The 15994-nt window shown below is 42.5% G+C and overlaps 1 protein-coding gene across 1 annotated transcript in view; it reads right to left on the bottom strand.

Moving 5' to 3' along the window:
• Positions 1 to 15994, bottom strand: part of LOC119436170 (cleft lip and palate transmembrane protein 1-like protein) — a 73333-nt gene continuing 57339 nt past the window's right edge. Inside the window, exons 14-16 of the mRNA XM_037702935.2 lie at positions 15560 to 15660; positions 12332 to 12447; positions 1 to 1011 (exon numbers count right to left, since the gene is read on the bottom strand). Of these exons, the coding sequence (XP_037558863.1) occupies positions 930 to 1011; positions 12332 to 12447; positions 15560 to 15660 (299 nt within the window). The 3' untranslated portion in view covers positions 1 to 929. The remainder of the gene's footprint in view (positions 1012 to 12331; positions 12448 to 15559; positions 15661 to 15994) is intronic.

Here is a 15994-nt window from a genome sequence, read left to right as displayed (position 1 = left end):
TCTGAGCAACAATGCATTTTATTATTCCACTTCAGTACACCAGCCATAAACCTTACAAAATTTCAAGTTTCATGGATAAAAATGATAACATGCTGAAAGACAAAAATTTCTAAGTGTCAGAGTGAATGCAAATTACCTGAGAACCATGAAGCCCTATAACCATCCTACACTGATGCTAATAGGTCACCCATTTAGGAATTTGCAATTACTATACTGACTAAACCAGTCATTTAAGTGATGTAAGTACTTGCTCTTGTTAATTCTGCATTAGTCAAAAGTTTTTTTTTTCTCTAGCAACATCAATATAACCCATGCTGTTTTCATTCTATAATGAGAGAAAGTATTTAAAATCTACTGAGTATGCATATGGCATGCTGATAACGCTGACACCATCAAGATCTCTCACCTTAATTTGTTCTTTCTGCTACAGTGTAGTACCAAGATATTTGAAGACACCAAAAAAAAAAAAAAAAAAAGAAAAAAAAGAAAAACTGTAGTGCACTTATAGCATGGTATACATGCATGACACATTCTCTGCTTTTGTGCTCACAAAGCACTATTTTTATGAATAAAAAGAAATACAAATTTGTTTCCAATAAAGCAACAAAGTAGGACACTGGTTAGGTACCTCCAAATACCACAAATGTAATGAAGCTTTCTTTTTTTTTTTTGCCAATCTTCCACATGTGATAGTGAAACTTTCAGCCAGCATGCTTTCTTCAAACCTACCACACATGACACTTTCAAAGGTAAAATCACTGTTAAGGTCCAGCTGGAAAGTAGAGCGAACACACTGCAATGAAAAGGTGTTCTGGCCTCAGAGAAATGGAATGTGGAGTGTCCCTTGATGTCAGAGAATACAATAAAGGGTTTTGGGCAGGCTTGTGGTCTTGCAGGCTGTGGTCCGTGTGCAGTGAATGCAAGATGGCTCATTCCTTTTTTGGCTTCTCTGGTGATTTGTCAAAGCTCTCCCCAAATTCATTCACACGGCTTTTATCCACAGGATACAACCTTGCAGCAATTCAAAGAAACAAGTAATCAGACAATTTCAAGATATGCATCCATTACACAATTCATGAAGCAACTCGACCAACTACGCTAACAAGATGCAACTGGCAGGAGAAAGGACACAACAATGGGCTGATAACTGTGACTGTGTACCTAAGATGGGAATTTTGAGGGTCAACTTTGATTTTGAAGGCCATGTGCTGCATAGTTCGATACTGCAGTTGCTGCGGGGTCCTGCGATGAGCCCTTTCACCATCGAAACACTCGAACAACTGTGTGTTCTGATTGGTCTCTGCAGATGACATAGCTCCAGGCGCGTGGGCGTGGCAACGCGAGCAAGCTTGGCTTGCACTTTGACGTGCACGAAATGTCTCGTGCCCTTTGCCCATGCTGTCCCTATGCACAGAAATGTCTAAAGTCAGCAGGTGATTTTTTTTTCGTGGGCTTTTCGGCTATACTTGCTGACACAGGCACTGTTCCATGAGAAATTGCTGAGAAGTTATTTGCCCCCGAAACGTGCGAAAGGCTTGTAAATATTATCAGACGGCTGCTGCCATCAATTGTGGTTGCGCAGCGTTTTGTGAAACAGTGTGCTCTCATGTGCTCTTAAAGATAAAAAACACCCTACCAGGAACCTCTTAACTGTTACCAGTATACACCAAGGCTAATTTTTTCCAGTACAGGCTTGCTTGAAAGAAAGCGCGAGCGGCAGGCAATGTTTACGTGCAATCTGTCGGTGGTCCCAGGCAGCTTGTCAAAATATGTTGAAAGACACATTCAGAGATATCCATTCAAAATAACATTTTTGGTATTCTAATCGGCATGAGGCATATTCCAGTGCATAACACACATGGATAAAAGCTCCACAAGAAACTGTTGATGCACCAAATCGCTTTAAACATGATTGCTGTTGGAACTTCTCTTACAGACAGCCGAAATGCAACAAAGTAGTAATGTACGTAAAACCTACTTCATGTTCTGATGGTGTGCCAATGTCCTCTCAGCAATGTGTCGCGGTTGTGTGTTTCATGGATTTAGGAAAAGCAGGTTACGAGTCACGAGCTTCGCTGCATATACTTGGCAGACTAAAAGCGGGTACCACAGCACGGATGCACTCAGTGCACTGACTGCACAGGAACGTGATGGTTGCAGAACCCACACAGAATTTTGTGGCCACTTGGGTCACGCTTACCTTTATAACCTCTTGTGCTATGGTTAGCTAAGACAGTAGAAGAAAGACTTGACTCCAGTCAGACAAGGCACATCCTATGTGGGTGGCTGCAACTGAAGCAGACGACCGAGTGCCTTCTCTCAAGATTCACATAATGCCTTACTGCTGGCCCTTGAGGGCGCGCGCCATTTTCTAAAGTCGTCCATTGGAGTCGTATGGTTTATTGCCTGGAAAAGCATCATACTACAGTCGAATCTCGTTAATTCGAACACGCTTAATTCGAACTGCCGGTTTATTCGAACTGATGCTGTGGTCCCGTCAAAGTTATGTGTATTTCAATGGGCGAAAACGCTCGGTAATTCGAACACGAAAGCATTTGCTATGGTTAATTCGAACATACCGCGGACCGACAATGCACTTAGCAGCGCGCCAAATAATCCGGCGGCGCCTCCGACCAGCATTGCTCCGACACCGCCATAGAGCAAAAGCTTAGCAGAGACTCCTTAATGCAGCGGCGAAGGCCCAGTCCGCCAACGAAACTGCCCACGCCGGCTGGACCTGTCCTATTCTTGCTGGTTGTCCTGTGTTAGCACTGCCGATTCTAACTGTTGTGCACCAACTGGTCCAAGTAGGCACTGTTTTAGGCTATCGGATGAAATGTCGTGGGCGCCTTATGCTGGCTAAGCTGCACGTCACAGCCTCTAGCCATTTGTGACAACAACAATATTCAGAGACCATGCTTACTGGGTATTTGAATATATAGGCTGCATTTCCATTTTCCATTTCCATTTAGCACCACACACCGTATGAAAGCCTATAATCAATAGGCACTGAAGTAAGCATGAGTTAAAGCATTGTTTATCAAGACCTATATAAGTTATACTAATTTGAAAGCATCAGTACCATAATATTTACTGTTACTTCTGAAATACAAAGCATCTGCACATTCTTGCTCACATTTATACAATTTTGCGTGCGGCACTGCATTTGGGTAGGTAGCTGAATACCTACCCAAATATAATTAAATATGAAACTTAAACACAAATACAATTAAAGTTTGTTTCCTGGCTACAACAGCACTTTGGTGGTGAAAATGCAAAAATTCCTGCCTTTGAAGATTTCAGCAGAAATTAAATTTGAAAGGCCACAATGATAATTTCTTAGTAATATAAAGAAATACTAGGTGGTTGAAATTTATCCACAGCCCTTCCCACCTCCATAATAACTGTGAGGGCCTTTTGTTTAACATTCTAATAGTTCATTTATTGTGATGAATGAATTAGCTTTTATCTAGAGCTATAATACATGATATAATAGCTACATTGTTTGCATTTGTATTACGTTATGCAACTTTCTGCCAGACTCATCAGTCATGCACAAGTTACTACAGAAAAGAATCAGAGAATCCCTACAACAACCTTTAACAAAGAAGTGGAATGTGGTGTTAAATGACATTCACTTCGTAATCTTCTTCCAACAAAATATCATATAACTATATGTGTCTTGTGGAGCAGAATAACAGGGAATCAATTGGTGTCCCTGATATGCCGTCTCCATATTGTGCACGTGAAATTTGCTACATGTACAACATTAACAGGGCCTATGGACATAAAAGTGAGAGCACTACTTGATTCTATAGTTGGTGCTACTGCCTATCTTAATGTGTAGGTGAAATTGGGAGTAAGGCTTGTTTGTTTACAGTCAATTTAAAAACAGCGTTGCTGTGGCACACAACAACTAATGAAGAGCACCTTTTTAAAATATTGCAAGCTTTGTTTTCAACATAAAAAAGAAACACTGCACATTGACGGCACTGTGCAAATAACTCAATTTCATGTACTTGAAACCTATTTACAGTCGAACGCCTTTATAATGAAGTGCTTGGGGCCTCCAAAAGCATTCATTATACAGATAACTTCGTTAAGGTCGCGCACCACGTACCACACACCTCACTATACAACTGGGACAGAAATATTCCTTCACTGTACAGATAATTTTGTTGTAGAGGCGTTCGTTGTAGAGGTGCTTGACTGTACAAATTTCACAAGCAATATTATAAGCATATAATTTGTATAAGCATATAATTAGTAATTAGTGATTTTAGAATATTTTGTATCATTAAGTGCACAAGGTCATTGTAATTACCCCACTGGTTTAACCCTTTCCGTACTGTGCCCATTGGACATCGTTAGCCCGTTCTCGATGGTTTGAAACGCCGCTTTCGAGACCTTCCGCAGTGCTCACGGACACACTGCGTTATCGGACCTGAAGGAGGAGAACTATATTTTTGTTTTTTAAGCAGTTCGCTTTTTTTCTCTGCCAGGTGGTAATTTTTGAACGCGCTCTGAAATTTCGCGTTCATCAAAGTAAAAAGCAAAAATGGCTGCATCTGAGAGCGGCGCGTGTGCTTTGAAAGATCGCAGATCTTGTGATTACGCTGCGTCTACGGCTGATTTTATCGATGGATCATGCAGCTGCGAGTCTGAGGATGCAGCTTTTTCATCGGACTTTGACTCTGAGAGCGACGATGACGCAAACCAGCCGGAACATCGGCAGCCGCAGCTCGGCACACCCAAGTGAAGTGCTTGCAGTTAGTTTTATACAATGAAAAATATTGATTTTTTTTTTTTGAGATAGTGCTTATTAGACGGCAATACATTTTGTATCTCATAATTTTTTAAACATTTTTTTTCTAAGTAGATACAAGCGTGTCTTTACAAGCTTTGGTCAATTTTATCCCACAATCTTGATTTTAGAAATTATATCTTTTTTTTACATACATCTTGTTAATAAAACTTTTATGCGTGAAAAGTGCATTCATTCTGCTTTTTGTTTATGTATTACATAAATACTGAGTGCAGTAGTTCCTGCAGCAAAGGGTAAGGAAAGAGTTAACCCAAGCAAATTTCACCACTTTTATGCAGGTTGCTCCCTACACAGCATGTCTTCATCTCAGGTTAACCCTTCCTTCTAGTTGAGGGTTTCAGAACTTGTTTAAAAGTATAACTGATTTCATTATGATGTTTGCATCATGCTTCTAACTTGTACTTAAAGATGACTGTTGCTTTAACCCACGTATTCCTAACAGTGTACATGTGAGGCATCTCTTAGCCTTGTAATATCACTGAATTCAGAGATTATGCATTGACAGGAAATGAAAAATTAGCAAAAGGCCAAACATTATTCTGTTTGAGAATGTGCAATCTTCCTGGACGCAACTGTCTCTGTATAGCCATCAATCCACTAAGCCTTAGCAGATAAAAGCTATGTCACATAAGGAAAATAGAGCTTTGGCCAGAAGAGAGAAGGCTACAAATGTGCACAACGAGGCATAATACTACATGCCATTTGTTTCAATAAATAGTTGGCACACAATGTTAGTTCACAATGTGAGCTTCTCACTGCCCACGAACCAATAGGGTATAGCATTTGTATAGTGCGCTTCACATTGAGAAGCTATGTGTGCATGTATACAGAGTGTGTGCTGTGGTACAAGGAGAAAGAAAAAGGAACAACTTCTACACCATAGCGCGAATATGAAAAGAGCCGGATTCATAGACTTAAAAAAAAAAAGAAAAAAAAAAACTTTGAAACCTTGTTCCAAAGTATTCTAGCCTTTTCACAAAATTACTGACAACCAGGTTCGTCGTAATTGTGCTAATTTTCCCACCAGCTGATAGACACCCATCATTCAATGGGGACATCAATCTCTTTGACCTGTGCTAAGGGTGACAGAGGCACTATTGAATTTTCCCGTGACATACTGCAGCTTCTTTTGCAGCTTCTGCATAGACAAGCTGCTTGTTTGTAAATAAAGGTGGTGCTAAGACAGAGCGTAAAAAAAAAAAATTAAGATGCCTACACTGACTACTCATGTCTTCTTTGCTAACCATCAAAGTGAATGATAATCCCTGGCAGGTAACTTTTGAAAAACAAGTGCCAAAGTATTGATCCCATCTTTTGACAAGTCACGTGACAAGGATGGTCATTTCTTTCGTCTATACAAAAAGTTATGGAAGCACTTCTGTGATGCTCACATTTTGTCTATATTGATGCCCTGGAAAACAGCCATTTAAACACACGTGAGCTTCTGGCTTTCCTAGAACTTGTTTAGAGAGCAGCATTTCCAGTTTTATCTGTTTCTAGAAAATCTGGTTTACGTAGGGATATGCACTACATAAAGAGCTAGCAACAATGTGAGTAGTGTGCAAAGGAACACACAAATGCACGGTATGCTGTGTTTAGTATCTGTAGCAATAGAGTGTGCAGCCACCTTACTAGTAAAGGCAGATGATGGTGTCGTCATGTTAGCTAGTAAAACGTTTGCACAAATGCTCATTTTAACCTAGTAATTGTTGATAACATTGTCATGCTACGCTTCAATCTCAATGCACAGTGCCAAAGTTCATTCTGACAGGTATGGTGTCAGGACCCTTTCAGAAATCACCAATTATAAAATGAACTGTTAAGATTTATGAAATATGAAAGTGCCATATTCGTAGCATTTGGTAACTGGTGCGCTGACACCACACTGCCATACTCTGTTAACAGGTGGTGATGATGAATGCAGCAATTGTTGCTAATCAAGCATGGAATGCCCACACATGGCATAGTGAAGTGGATTTTCCTAGATTAGATTAGATTCCGGGGTTTTACTTGCCAAAACCATGATTTGAGTGGAGGTTCTCTCACTCGTAGTCACACATCTCGTCTTTGCAAGACATCCTAAGATGGAAGCATAACTGCAAAGCATAATTCTCAATGACTGGCTGTGACTGAAGATTTATAGCCAGTCTATTGCCAAAAACCCTCCTCTTGGCCTCAATCTTTTTATTTTTGTTATTATTATTGCCTGTTGGTTAAATAAATCAAAACAGCAGCAACATATAACGGTCACTCTGCAGGGTGCTAAGAAATGCAGCACAAAGAGCATTGCGCTCATAATAGACACAGACCAGTGCAACACGACAGTGACCAAGAATAAGAAGACGCATACACAGCGCTAACGTTCAACTGAATGTTTTATTTCATCGCGTTTTATTTCATCGCATTTATACAATGACAGCGGATCAATAATAAAACCAATGAGACAAACATATAAAGACACAGTACAGAACCAACACGTGTCATCACTGTGATCACATCGCACCTCGTCATTTCAAGGCGAAGATTCTAGAAACCTTCTTTCTTTTTCCGTGCTGCTCCCCGTCTCTTATGAATCCAAACCAACTAGCCTGGCAGCGTGCCCTAGCAAATTTCATTTCTCGTACATCGGGCATTCCACCATGGTATGGTACTGAACCGTCCCACGTCATCCCGCTGATCCCAACAGCGGCCTGCAAAGCTCGGATGCTTGGCTTCTGCATCCATCATAAGGTGTTACCACCTGAAGTACTGGCATTATTTGGATTCTGTTTGCCTTCCTTCAACCACGGTGTTCGGATTTGCAAAGTGATGCGTTCCGAGCGGCAGAGGCAAACTCATATGTACAGGGATCAACCAAAGCTACTTCTGGGGCCGACTTCAAGCTTGAACAGCTGGCAGGAATTTTCACGACTGGTTGACCGCACAACTGAGTTCCTTTGGCAGCAAGTTCTTCCTGGCCTGAGGACACAAGTACAGAAGAAGACTTCTGCATCATCAAGTCCCTCCAACCTTGTGGATGATGCGACTTTACCGGACAAAGTACAACAGGTGCTTAAGTGTGGACCGAAGTTTGAAGATGCACCACGAAATTCCAGTCCGGAACTTTTAGGGATGGTTCGGCATGTGTGTATCTGAAGGTGTCGACGTTCGCATGCGTGTCTGTCCTCCGGGCAGGAAGCTTTCCCTAACTGGGACAGTTAAGTATTTGAAGGATAAGTTGCTCACTCTGTTACTGGCAGATAAAGGAGGAGGTTTCGCAGTTATGCGTAAATCGATGTACCATGCGAAGGCGTTGGAGGCTATTGATTCTGTTTTGGATACCCACAATGAAATTTCACTGGAAAAAGTCCAGTCTAATGTGAAAAAGCTTTGCAAGAGTTTAATCTGGAAGGCCTGGCCTGGTTGATGGAAAATGGAATTAGAAGTACTGTATTTATCTCTGCAAAAATGCATAACAAGGAATGTCCCTTCCGAGTCATTATCTCAGAGAATAAAACCTGGCAGAAATGTTTAGCACTGTTTTTGCAAAAGTACTGTATTTTCCGGTGCATAAGAGGCATTTTTCTTCTGAATTTTTTGTCGGTGAGTTTTGTAAAACTTATGTTATTTTTTGGGGGGGGAAAACTGCGGTCAAAACCGGATTCGAAGTTATGGCCTCGTGAAGCGTGGTGGTTGACTTAATTGCTACGGTTTCTGTGCGCGCTATCGAGGTGCCGGGTTCTTCTCGCGATTGAGTTCGTGCGAGAAGAACCCGTGCAAGAAGGACGGAGCAGACAGCAAGCGGCAGCAGGCCGACCACGAGTCGACCGACTCCAAAGTCGGCGCATTCGCAGATCGCCGTCAAGATACGGCGCGCGCTGCTGCGCAAACTCCGCAGTTGCTACCAGAGTACAAGCCGCCCTCCCTCCCTCCCGTGCTGCCTTCCCACTTTCCTCCCTTGTGCGCGATTTGGCTCACCGTCGCACGCTTTCACTCGCACATACAGCATACGGCGCGCAGGGACGATGTTATTGCCCTTGGACTTTATACGGTACATCGCGGCAACCACGACGGCAGAAATGCGCCTAGAGTGTAAATATATGACACCCATACGCTTACGTGTGATCCGCGTTCACGGAGTGAAACGTCACTGTTTTTTTTTTAAATCGCTTACCGAACGAACAGGTGCTTCTTATACACCTGTGCGACTTGTACACGTTTTTTTCCAGAAAAACTGCCGTTTTGAGGGGGGAGCGTCTTATACAAAGGTGCGAGTTATAGACCGGAAAATACGGTACCTGAAGTTGTTACCTGTCAATGATCTATTTTGGGTAAATAAATTGGAACAAGTGCTGGAGTTCTTCAAAGACAAGCAGAATGTAAACCTTTAAGTATTTTCTACTGAAGTAAAAAATCTTTATTCCCTTCCTCAGATGGAATTGATAGCATGTGTGGCCGAAGGCGTTGACAGAATGGGAGCGGTCCAATTTCAACATACTGCCAGGGTGTCATTTGAGCAGTTTTTAGAGCTCCTATTTTTTTTATTCAACTCAACCTCTGCGACGTGGACGTGGAACAATGTGAGACAAAAAAACGGCATATGTATAGGATCATGCATCGCTCCATGCTTGAGTGATCTATTTCTAGCAAAGCGCAAGCAGGCCCTTGACGAGCGCTTGAATCATACGGATGTTGTTGCTGTGTTTAGATTCCTAGATGAATATTTATTTGTGACCAACAATGAAGCTAACAATTTTGACTCGGTCATTTCAGAAACGCTATCCATGCTTACGTGGGAGTTACCTCCTCAGGCACTGACGCATGGAATGCTTAAAGACAACTTCGTAAGATTTTTAGGCTTAGGGTTGTATTTCACGTCAAGAGGCGTGTGCTGGAGCTACGATCCTAGAGGCAATAAGCCAGTACTTCCGTTTACTTCTGCTCACTCGAAATTGGTAAAACGCGCTGTGATAAGTTCATGTGTTTGCAAAATTCATTGATGAAGTATTTCCACATAAGCTTGAAACAAGCTTGTGGGCCCAGGCTAAACGTCTAAGTGACTCAGGCTGTCCTCTGAGCCTGTTGACCGCTGTAGCTGAAAATGTGAGTAGGAAGTGTAGGGTAAACTTCAGTGAGTGGACCAACAGTACTAAAGTAAAAAAAAGGTGGCCATAGTTCCACGCATGCACACCATTTTGCACAATTTGCGAAGGATAGCGAGAAATTCCGGCGTCCTACAGAATGCTGGCAGCCCTCCGGTCCTCCAGAATGCTTGCAAGGGCTTTGCAAAAAGGTTAATGCCGACAGGAGAGAGAGAAGCCCGGCTGTGCCATAAAGCATTGTGAAAAACATGTGGATTGCATTCAAGACGTTGTATATTCTATACCTTTGTCATGTAAGCACGTGTACATAGGTCAAACAGGCCAGTGCCTTAACCAGAGGCAGGACACGAGTACAACGTAAAAAACTGGTTTCAGGCCATCTAGGAATCCACTGCCAGAATTGCGGTTGCATCCCAATCTTTAAAAACACAACCATTCTAAGTAGGGCCCTAGGCAGAATGACACGAGAGATAATTGAAGCATATGAAATCGACAAAACAAAAGAAATGTGTGAGCTTTCCATCTTTGGCCTTATCGGAGAAAGAAAAAATGTTCCTAGAACAGGGGTTCTCAAGCATGTTCGTTCCAGGGAACCCTGCTAAGCTCCATAAAGCGCCAACGAACCCCCCCCCCCCCCCGAATTAACCGAATTAAAATGTCCTAATTAAGCGAATGTCCAATTACCCAGGGCATCAAGAAAACATTAAGTGAATGCTTACTACGTCAACACGCTTTTATTTACTGAATGAATCAGCAAGTCTTGCTTCTATTTCGCACAAGAGCAGTGCGGCAGCTGAAATTCTCATCTCATGACTGATCAGAGCTAGCAGCGGCAAAGGCCTCGCAATATCCTTCGCGGCGCGGGTCTTTATCTGAGACACGCTTTTACTACCGCACACACATCCCGATTATTTTTTCGCTAGTGAGCTGGTTGCCAACAAATTGTCCGTCCATCGCGATGTAGCCGGTGCTCTTCATCTTCGACAGCTTTGCACTGCGTCAAGGCGAAACTACTGCTTGCCGCAACCGCTGCCGACAAAACCGCGGCTGTTATCAATGCGATCATGGACGGCGGCCTTGCGGTTCAGAAAGCAGGCGGCCGACGCACGCACCAAGTCAAAACGAAGCTACCGTTTGCTGCAACAAGTGCGCACGAAACCGCGGTCGCTATCGACGTGATCGTGAATCGTGAAGGCATGGAGGAAGTGGGTGAAGGCGCGCAGCCGTCGCGTGCACCGAGTCAAAACGAAACTACTGTTTGTCGCAACCGCGGCTGACGAAACTGTGGTGACTATCGGCGCGACCATAGATGGCGACTACGCACTTGTGAAGGCATGCGGCTAGCCGCCAACGAGGTGTTACGTGCGGTGATTAACGCAAGAATAAAGGCTTTGAAGGCACAATTAGACGCGAAGCGTTTCGGCGTTGCTGCCAGTCACGTGTCGCGTAAGATTGCCGCTGGGGACCCTAGCAATGCGGACTGCACCGCTTCGTTTTTGGACGCTAGCACGCTTTTTTGCTCTTTTGCAGCGCGCATTTGCGGTGCTCCACGCATTTATTTCTTTATTCCGCCGACGTATACGTCCATGCGCACGCAATCGGCACCTACGCTGTCTACAAACGAGAGAAATGCGCATGGTGCTAAGTTATGGCCTCCGAGATTCAAGTGCGAAAGCTTAGGCGCGCTGCCCACGGCTGCCCGTTTTCGGAGGTTGGGTGGCTACAAGCTGGTTGCGGATTTATTACGCAGTTCGCGCGTTGCCGTTACACACTGTGATATGCTTTTTGACACTTGGGCATGGATAATGGGGGTTGAGTTGATCGAGCAAACTTCGTGTTCGTCGTTTTCGCCACTTGGCAAGCGCAGGACCATGGAAAATTTATCAGTGGCTCGCGGAACCCTGAGCAGGGGCCTGTGGAACTCCAGGGTTCCGCGAAACCCACTTTGAGAACCCATGTTCTAGAATCTTCGCCTTGAAATGACCAGGTGCGATGTGATCACAGTGACGACATGTGTGGGTTCTGTACTGTATCTCTATGTTTGTCTCCTTGGTTTATTATCGATCTACTGTCATTCTATAAATAACAAGTGCAATCAAATAAAACGTTCAGCTGAATGTTAGCACTGTGACGCATCTTCTTATTCTTGGTCCCTTGCCGTGTTGCGCTGCTCTGTGTCTATTACGAATCCAAACCAACTAGCCCGGCAAAGTTCCCTAGCATTGTGCTGCATTTTTAGCACTGCACTTCAACCAATGTGAACACGTGAAATGGTCCACATTTATTAAGAATTCCTTGTGATAAGCGTATGAGAAACTAAACCAAGGTCCCCAAACTGCTCAGCTTATCAGATAATTTGAGTTCACACTCCAGGAAGTCTATCTACTGTACAAGGATGTCACAACAGTGACTTCAAACAACTTACCATCTCTGGTATAAATAGACTAGGAATACTGCATCATCTCTGAAGCAAGCCACCCTATGAGCTGTTGGCATTGTAATGAGGAATGCAAACAGGTCATCAATGAAAGTATTAAATGCCTGCAAAGAAATGAAAGATACCAAGTTTAGCAGCAGAGTAGCAAATCTGTACTGATATTTGGGAACAAGTAATCACTTAAAAAAAAAAAAAGAGAAGGACAATGATCCCCCCCCCCCCCCTTTATTATTATTTCTTTTCTCATACATGTTCTTAAATGTGTCCTGGTGTCTTCTGTGCTCTTAAATATATCTTCTGTTTCCATGTTAACATTTAAAGATGCGTAAGGTTTTTTTCTGTAAGACTAATAATTTATTGTAGTTTGTCACTGTGTTCGTACGCCAGACTACTATACTGTAACTTAACTGTAAGTGCGTAATATAGGGTCTCTTTTATTCATGTTGAAATAAGCTCTTGTAATAGCTCCAATAGCTCTAGATAGTTCCGCTTTTAGTTTATCAACATGAGTGGACCATGAAAGGTCTTCCGAGAACCATACACCCAGTTTAAAGAAAAATAAGCTTGTGCATGCTAACAGTAGAGGGCATGTAAACTGCCTTCAGGCTCTTAGTATGTGATGTTGATTGCTGGGACAAGAAGCGGGGTTGCCATGACATTAATGTTGCTCTGGGGCCAGTGACACCAGACTCATTTCAGACTCATTTGAGTTACACGGCACTCGGAAAAACACCGCAGCTGCCACCTGGGGGGTCTGGCAGCTTTTCTTTGTCACATCCATTGCAGCCTGTGCACAATTTACGGAGATGGCATTAACACAAAACTGATCATAAGAAGTAAATGCAAGAACCAAATGGTGGCCCATCAGATATGATAATCACACAGCAGCAGTAAGCACTATGTATTCTTAAATAGAATCCCAATTTCAGAGCCAACTACAAAATGATCTTCAAGTCTAACTTTGTTGGTGGGTTCAACAATGCGATAGCGTTTGCAAAACGAACACCAATGGCAGTGGCAAAAATGCTTACAAACGTACTAAATGCTGCTTGGGGGTGCAACACGTTCCCTTGCATATGCATTGTGTTTTCAGCAAGGGCCGACTAAATTATTCAACAATTCTCTATTTATCGTCGACTCTTCTAGGTCATTCCAGGACAGTGTCACTAATGTGGCGGCTCGACCATTTCAGATTTTTCTTTTAAGAAATCATGGCAGCGCACTGGACAGTGTAGAATTTTCCAAAATAATTCAGGTAGAAAATTTTCTTCTTGTGAGGGCCTTTTAAAGTTCAATATAATACAATGTCTAAAAAAGTTATGAATAAATTATTTTTGTGTCCATCACTACACACATGGGTTTATAGACTCGACAAAGATTCATTTCAGCTCAGGAGAGCGTTCGGCACAGAAGTGGTGTTGATGCATCCAATTTTTAAAATAAAATGCGGATTTTTACAAGTTCATGAAGGGAAAAATACTCTCTTTCATTTATTCCAATAACTTGACCACGAGCTGCACTACTCAGAAGAAATGTTTTTTTCGTCAGGATAATGTTTGTCGCTGTATGCAAGTGGATGCTTCTAAACAACAACAAAAAGGCATTTGTTTACATTGGTATCATGCAATCAGCTTTGTACAAAATCAGAGGCATGCAGAACTTCACTGACAGGCTCACAAGATACTGATAAACCAAGCGGTCGCCAAGAACGTCAGTGCAAGACATAAGGAACATAACTGTGCCTAATCTGTGCAAAATGATAAGGAAATCATTGTGTTGAACTAAAATGCTGTTATATTCATTTGTAGAAAATTTCGCTTCATTATTATGAGATTTTAAATGCACAGATTTCGTATGGGAAGTTCAAGGGAAATTATGACTACTTCATTATATGCATTAGGTCATTATAACCAGTTTTGTCATAACAAGGTTTCACTTTATAATGCATTGAGTGCTTTCCTTTTCAGGAAGTTGATTGCACCTTCAGAACAACTGCATATGCTCTTTCCCTGCAGGTTGATGAGAAATATTAAGCAACAAAAATCTTGAAGGCTTCGTTGATGCCACAGATTTGCAAAGTTGTTTTTGTTCTTGTTTCGAGCTGAATCACCATAAGAAAAGCAATAGATATTCTTAAGTTTTGGGAAATATTTCTTTTGTATGTTGAAGTCAGCCTCAAATGAGGACATAGCAATGGAGAGAGAGAGAGTTTAATGATACGAAATGCAGAGAGGTCGGCCTGAGGTACACTCCTCTAGCCGGCTACTCTGCGTTGGGGGAAGGGGAAGAGGAAAGAAAGAAGGAAGAAAGAGGAACTCGCCATGGTAAGTAATATGATGCAATTTTTTGGCAAATTATCCGATCTGGCCATAAAGAGTCAATAAAATGCAAGGGCAAAGTGGAAGGTGCGTCAACACTCGTCTTCGGGAACATGAACTGTCCCTCAAAAACGCAGGTTTGCTTCACCTGGGGTGCGATCGCGCAAACAGCTCGCTTTTCCGTTCCTTTGCTTGCCCTCTCTGGATTGATTAGAATTGTGATTGCGTCAGCGGCCGTCAGAGACAGCGGGGCGGTACCGCAGATTTCTCACATTGTGACGTAGCAGTCAAACCGAACGTGCGGAAAGCAAGCTGCTTGCGCGATCGCAGCCCTGGCTGTACATTGCCGAGGCTGCAGATGTACCCCAGCATTTTCAAGCATACGAATCCTCACGAGGAGGGAACAATTGAACTGCTAGATAGTGGAAGTGTTCTATATTAGAAAACTAAAAGAATAATGCATAATGCATGCACTGTCAATATCTCTCACAAATCAGGAGTTTTCGTATCTATGTAGCATGATACGCTGAATGCTGACATGTGGAAAATACTGCTTTGTGACATATAATAATTTTTTTCTTTTCCCATTTATATATGATGACACGTGTACCCCAGTCAACCATTTATTTGTTGCACGTTTCAGATTAAAACCAGCTGCTAGTCTGCACATATGTGGTGTGCTTTCTTCCCTGTCCCCGGTTTTCTTCGCACAGTAAATAACATGGATTAAATTGGCTCATTTTGATATATTATTTACAAACGAAGTGTATGAAGATGCAGTTTTGAATTCAAGCAATCTTGGCTTAGTTTCGGTTTCTGGATTTGGATCAACTTGAAAAAACACTCGTCAAATGTTTCTGATATAAATCAGCACTGCTCAAAAACAGAGATGCATTACCTTGTACATGAACACTTTCCAGGGCAGATGGGCCACAGACTTCAGCTTATAGTTGAGAAATAGTTGGGGCAGCATGAACAAAAATCCAAAGGCATACACTCCTGCAGTAGTAACAAAGGTATACACCAAGCACAAAAATATGAAAGCTGTGGAAAACATGCACGCACACATACACACAGAGTTGCTAAATTTTTTTTTTTTTTTTTGTGCTAGTACCACAGCTTTATATGGAGTAAATGCTAGGCTGCTGGTGTACATTGGGTGGCTTTATTGACATTTTAGTAGTGTTTCAGCTGTCTGCATGGACATTGGAAATATTCAAAATGGCTACAGCCTACATGAATGTCCTCGGGGGGACTTCGGCACAGAGCATTCCGCAGTGCCAGTACATGGCCAAGGCATAGCCAATGATAAAATCTGTGGCACCATCTGTTT

This window comes from Dermacentor silvarum, chromosome 1, assembly GCF_013339745.2.
Source record: "Dermacentor silvarum isolate Dsil-2018 chromosome 1, BIME_Dsil_1.4, whole genome shotgun sequence".
NCBI classification, from domain to species: domain Eukaryota; kingdom Metazoa; phylum Arthropoda; class Arachnida; order Ixodida; family Ixodidae; genus Dermacentor; species Dermacentor silvarum.
The sequence above is the reverse complement of the archived record's forward strand: the minus strand, read 5'-3'. Positions and strand labels throughout refer to the sequence as shown.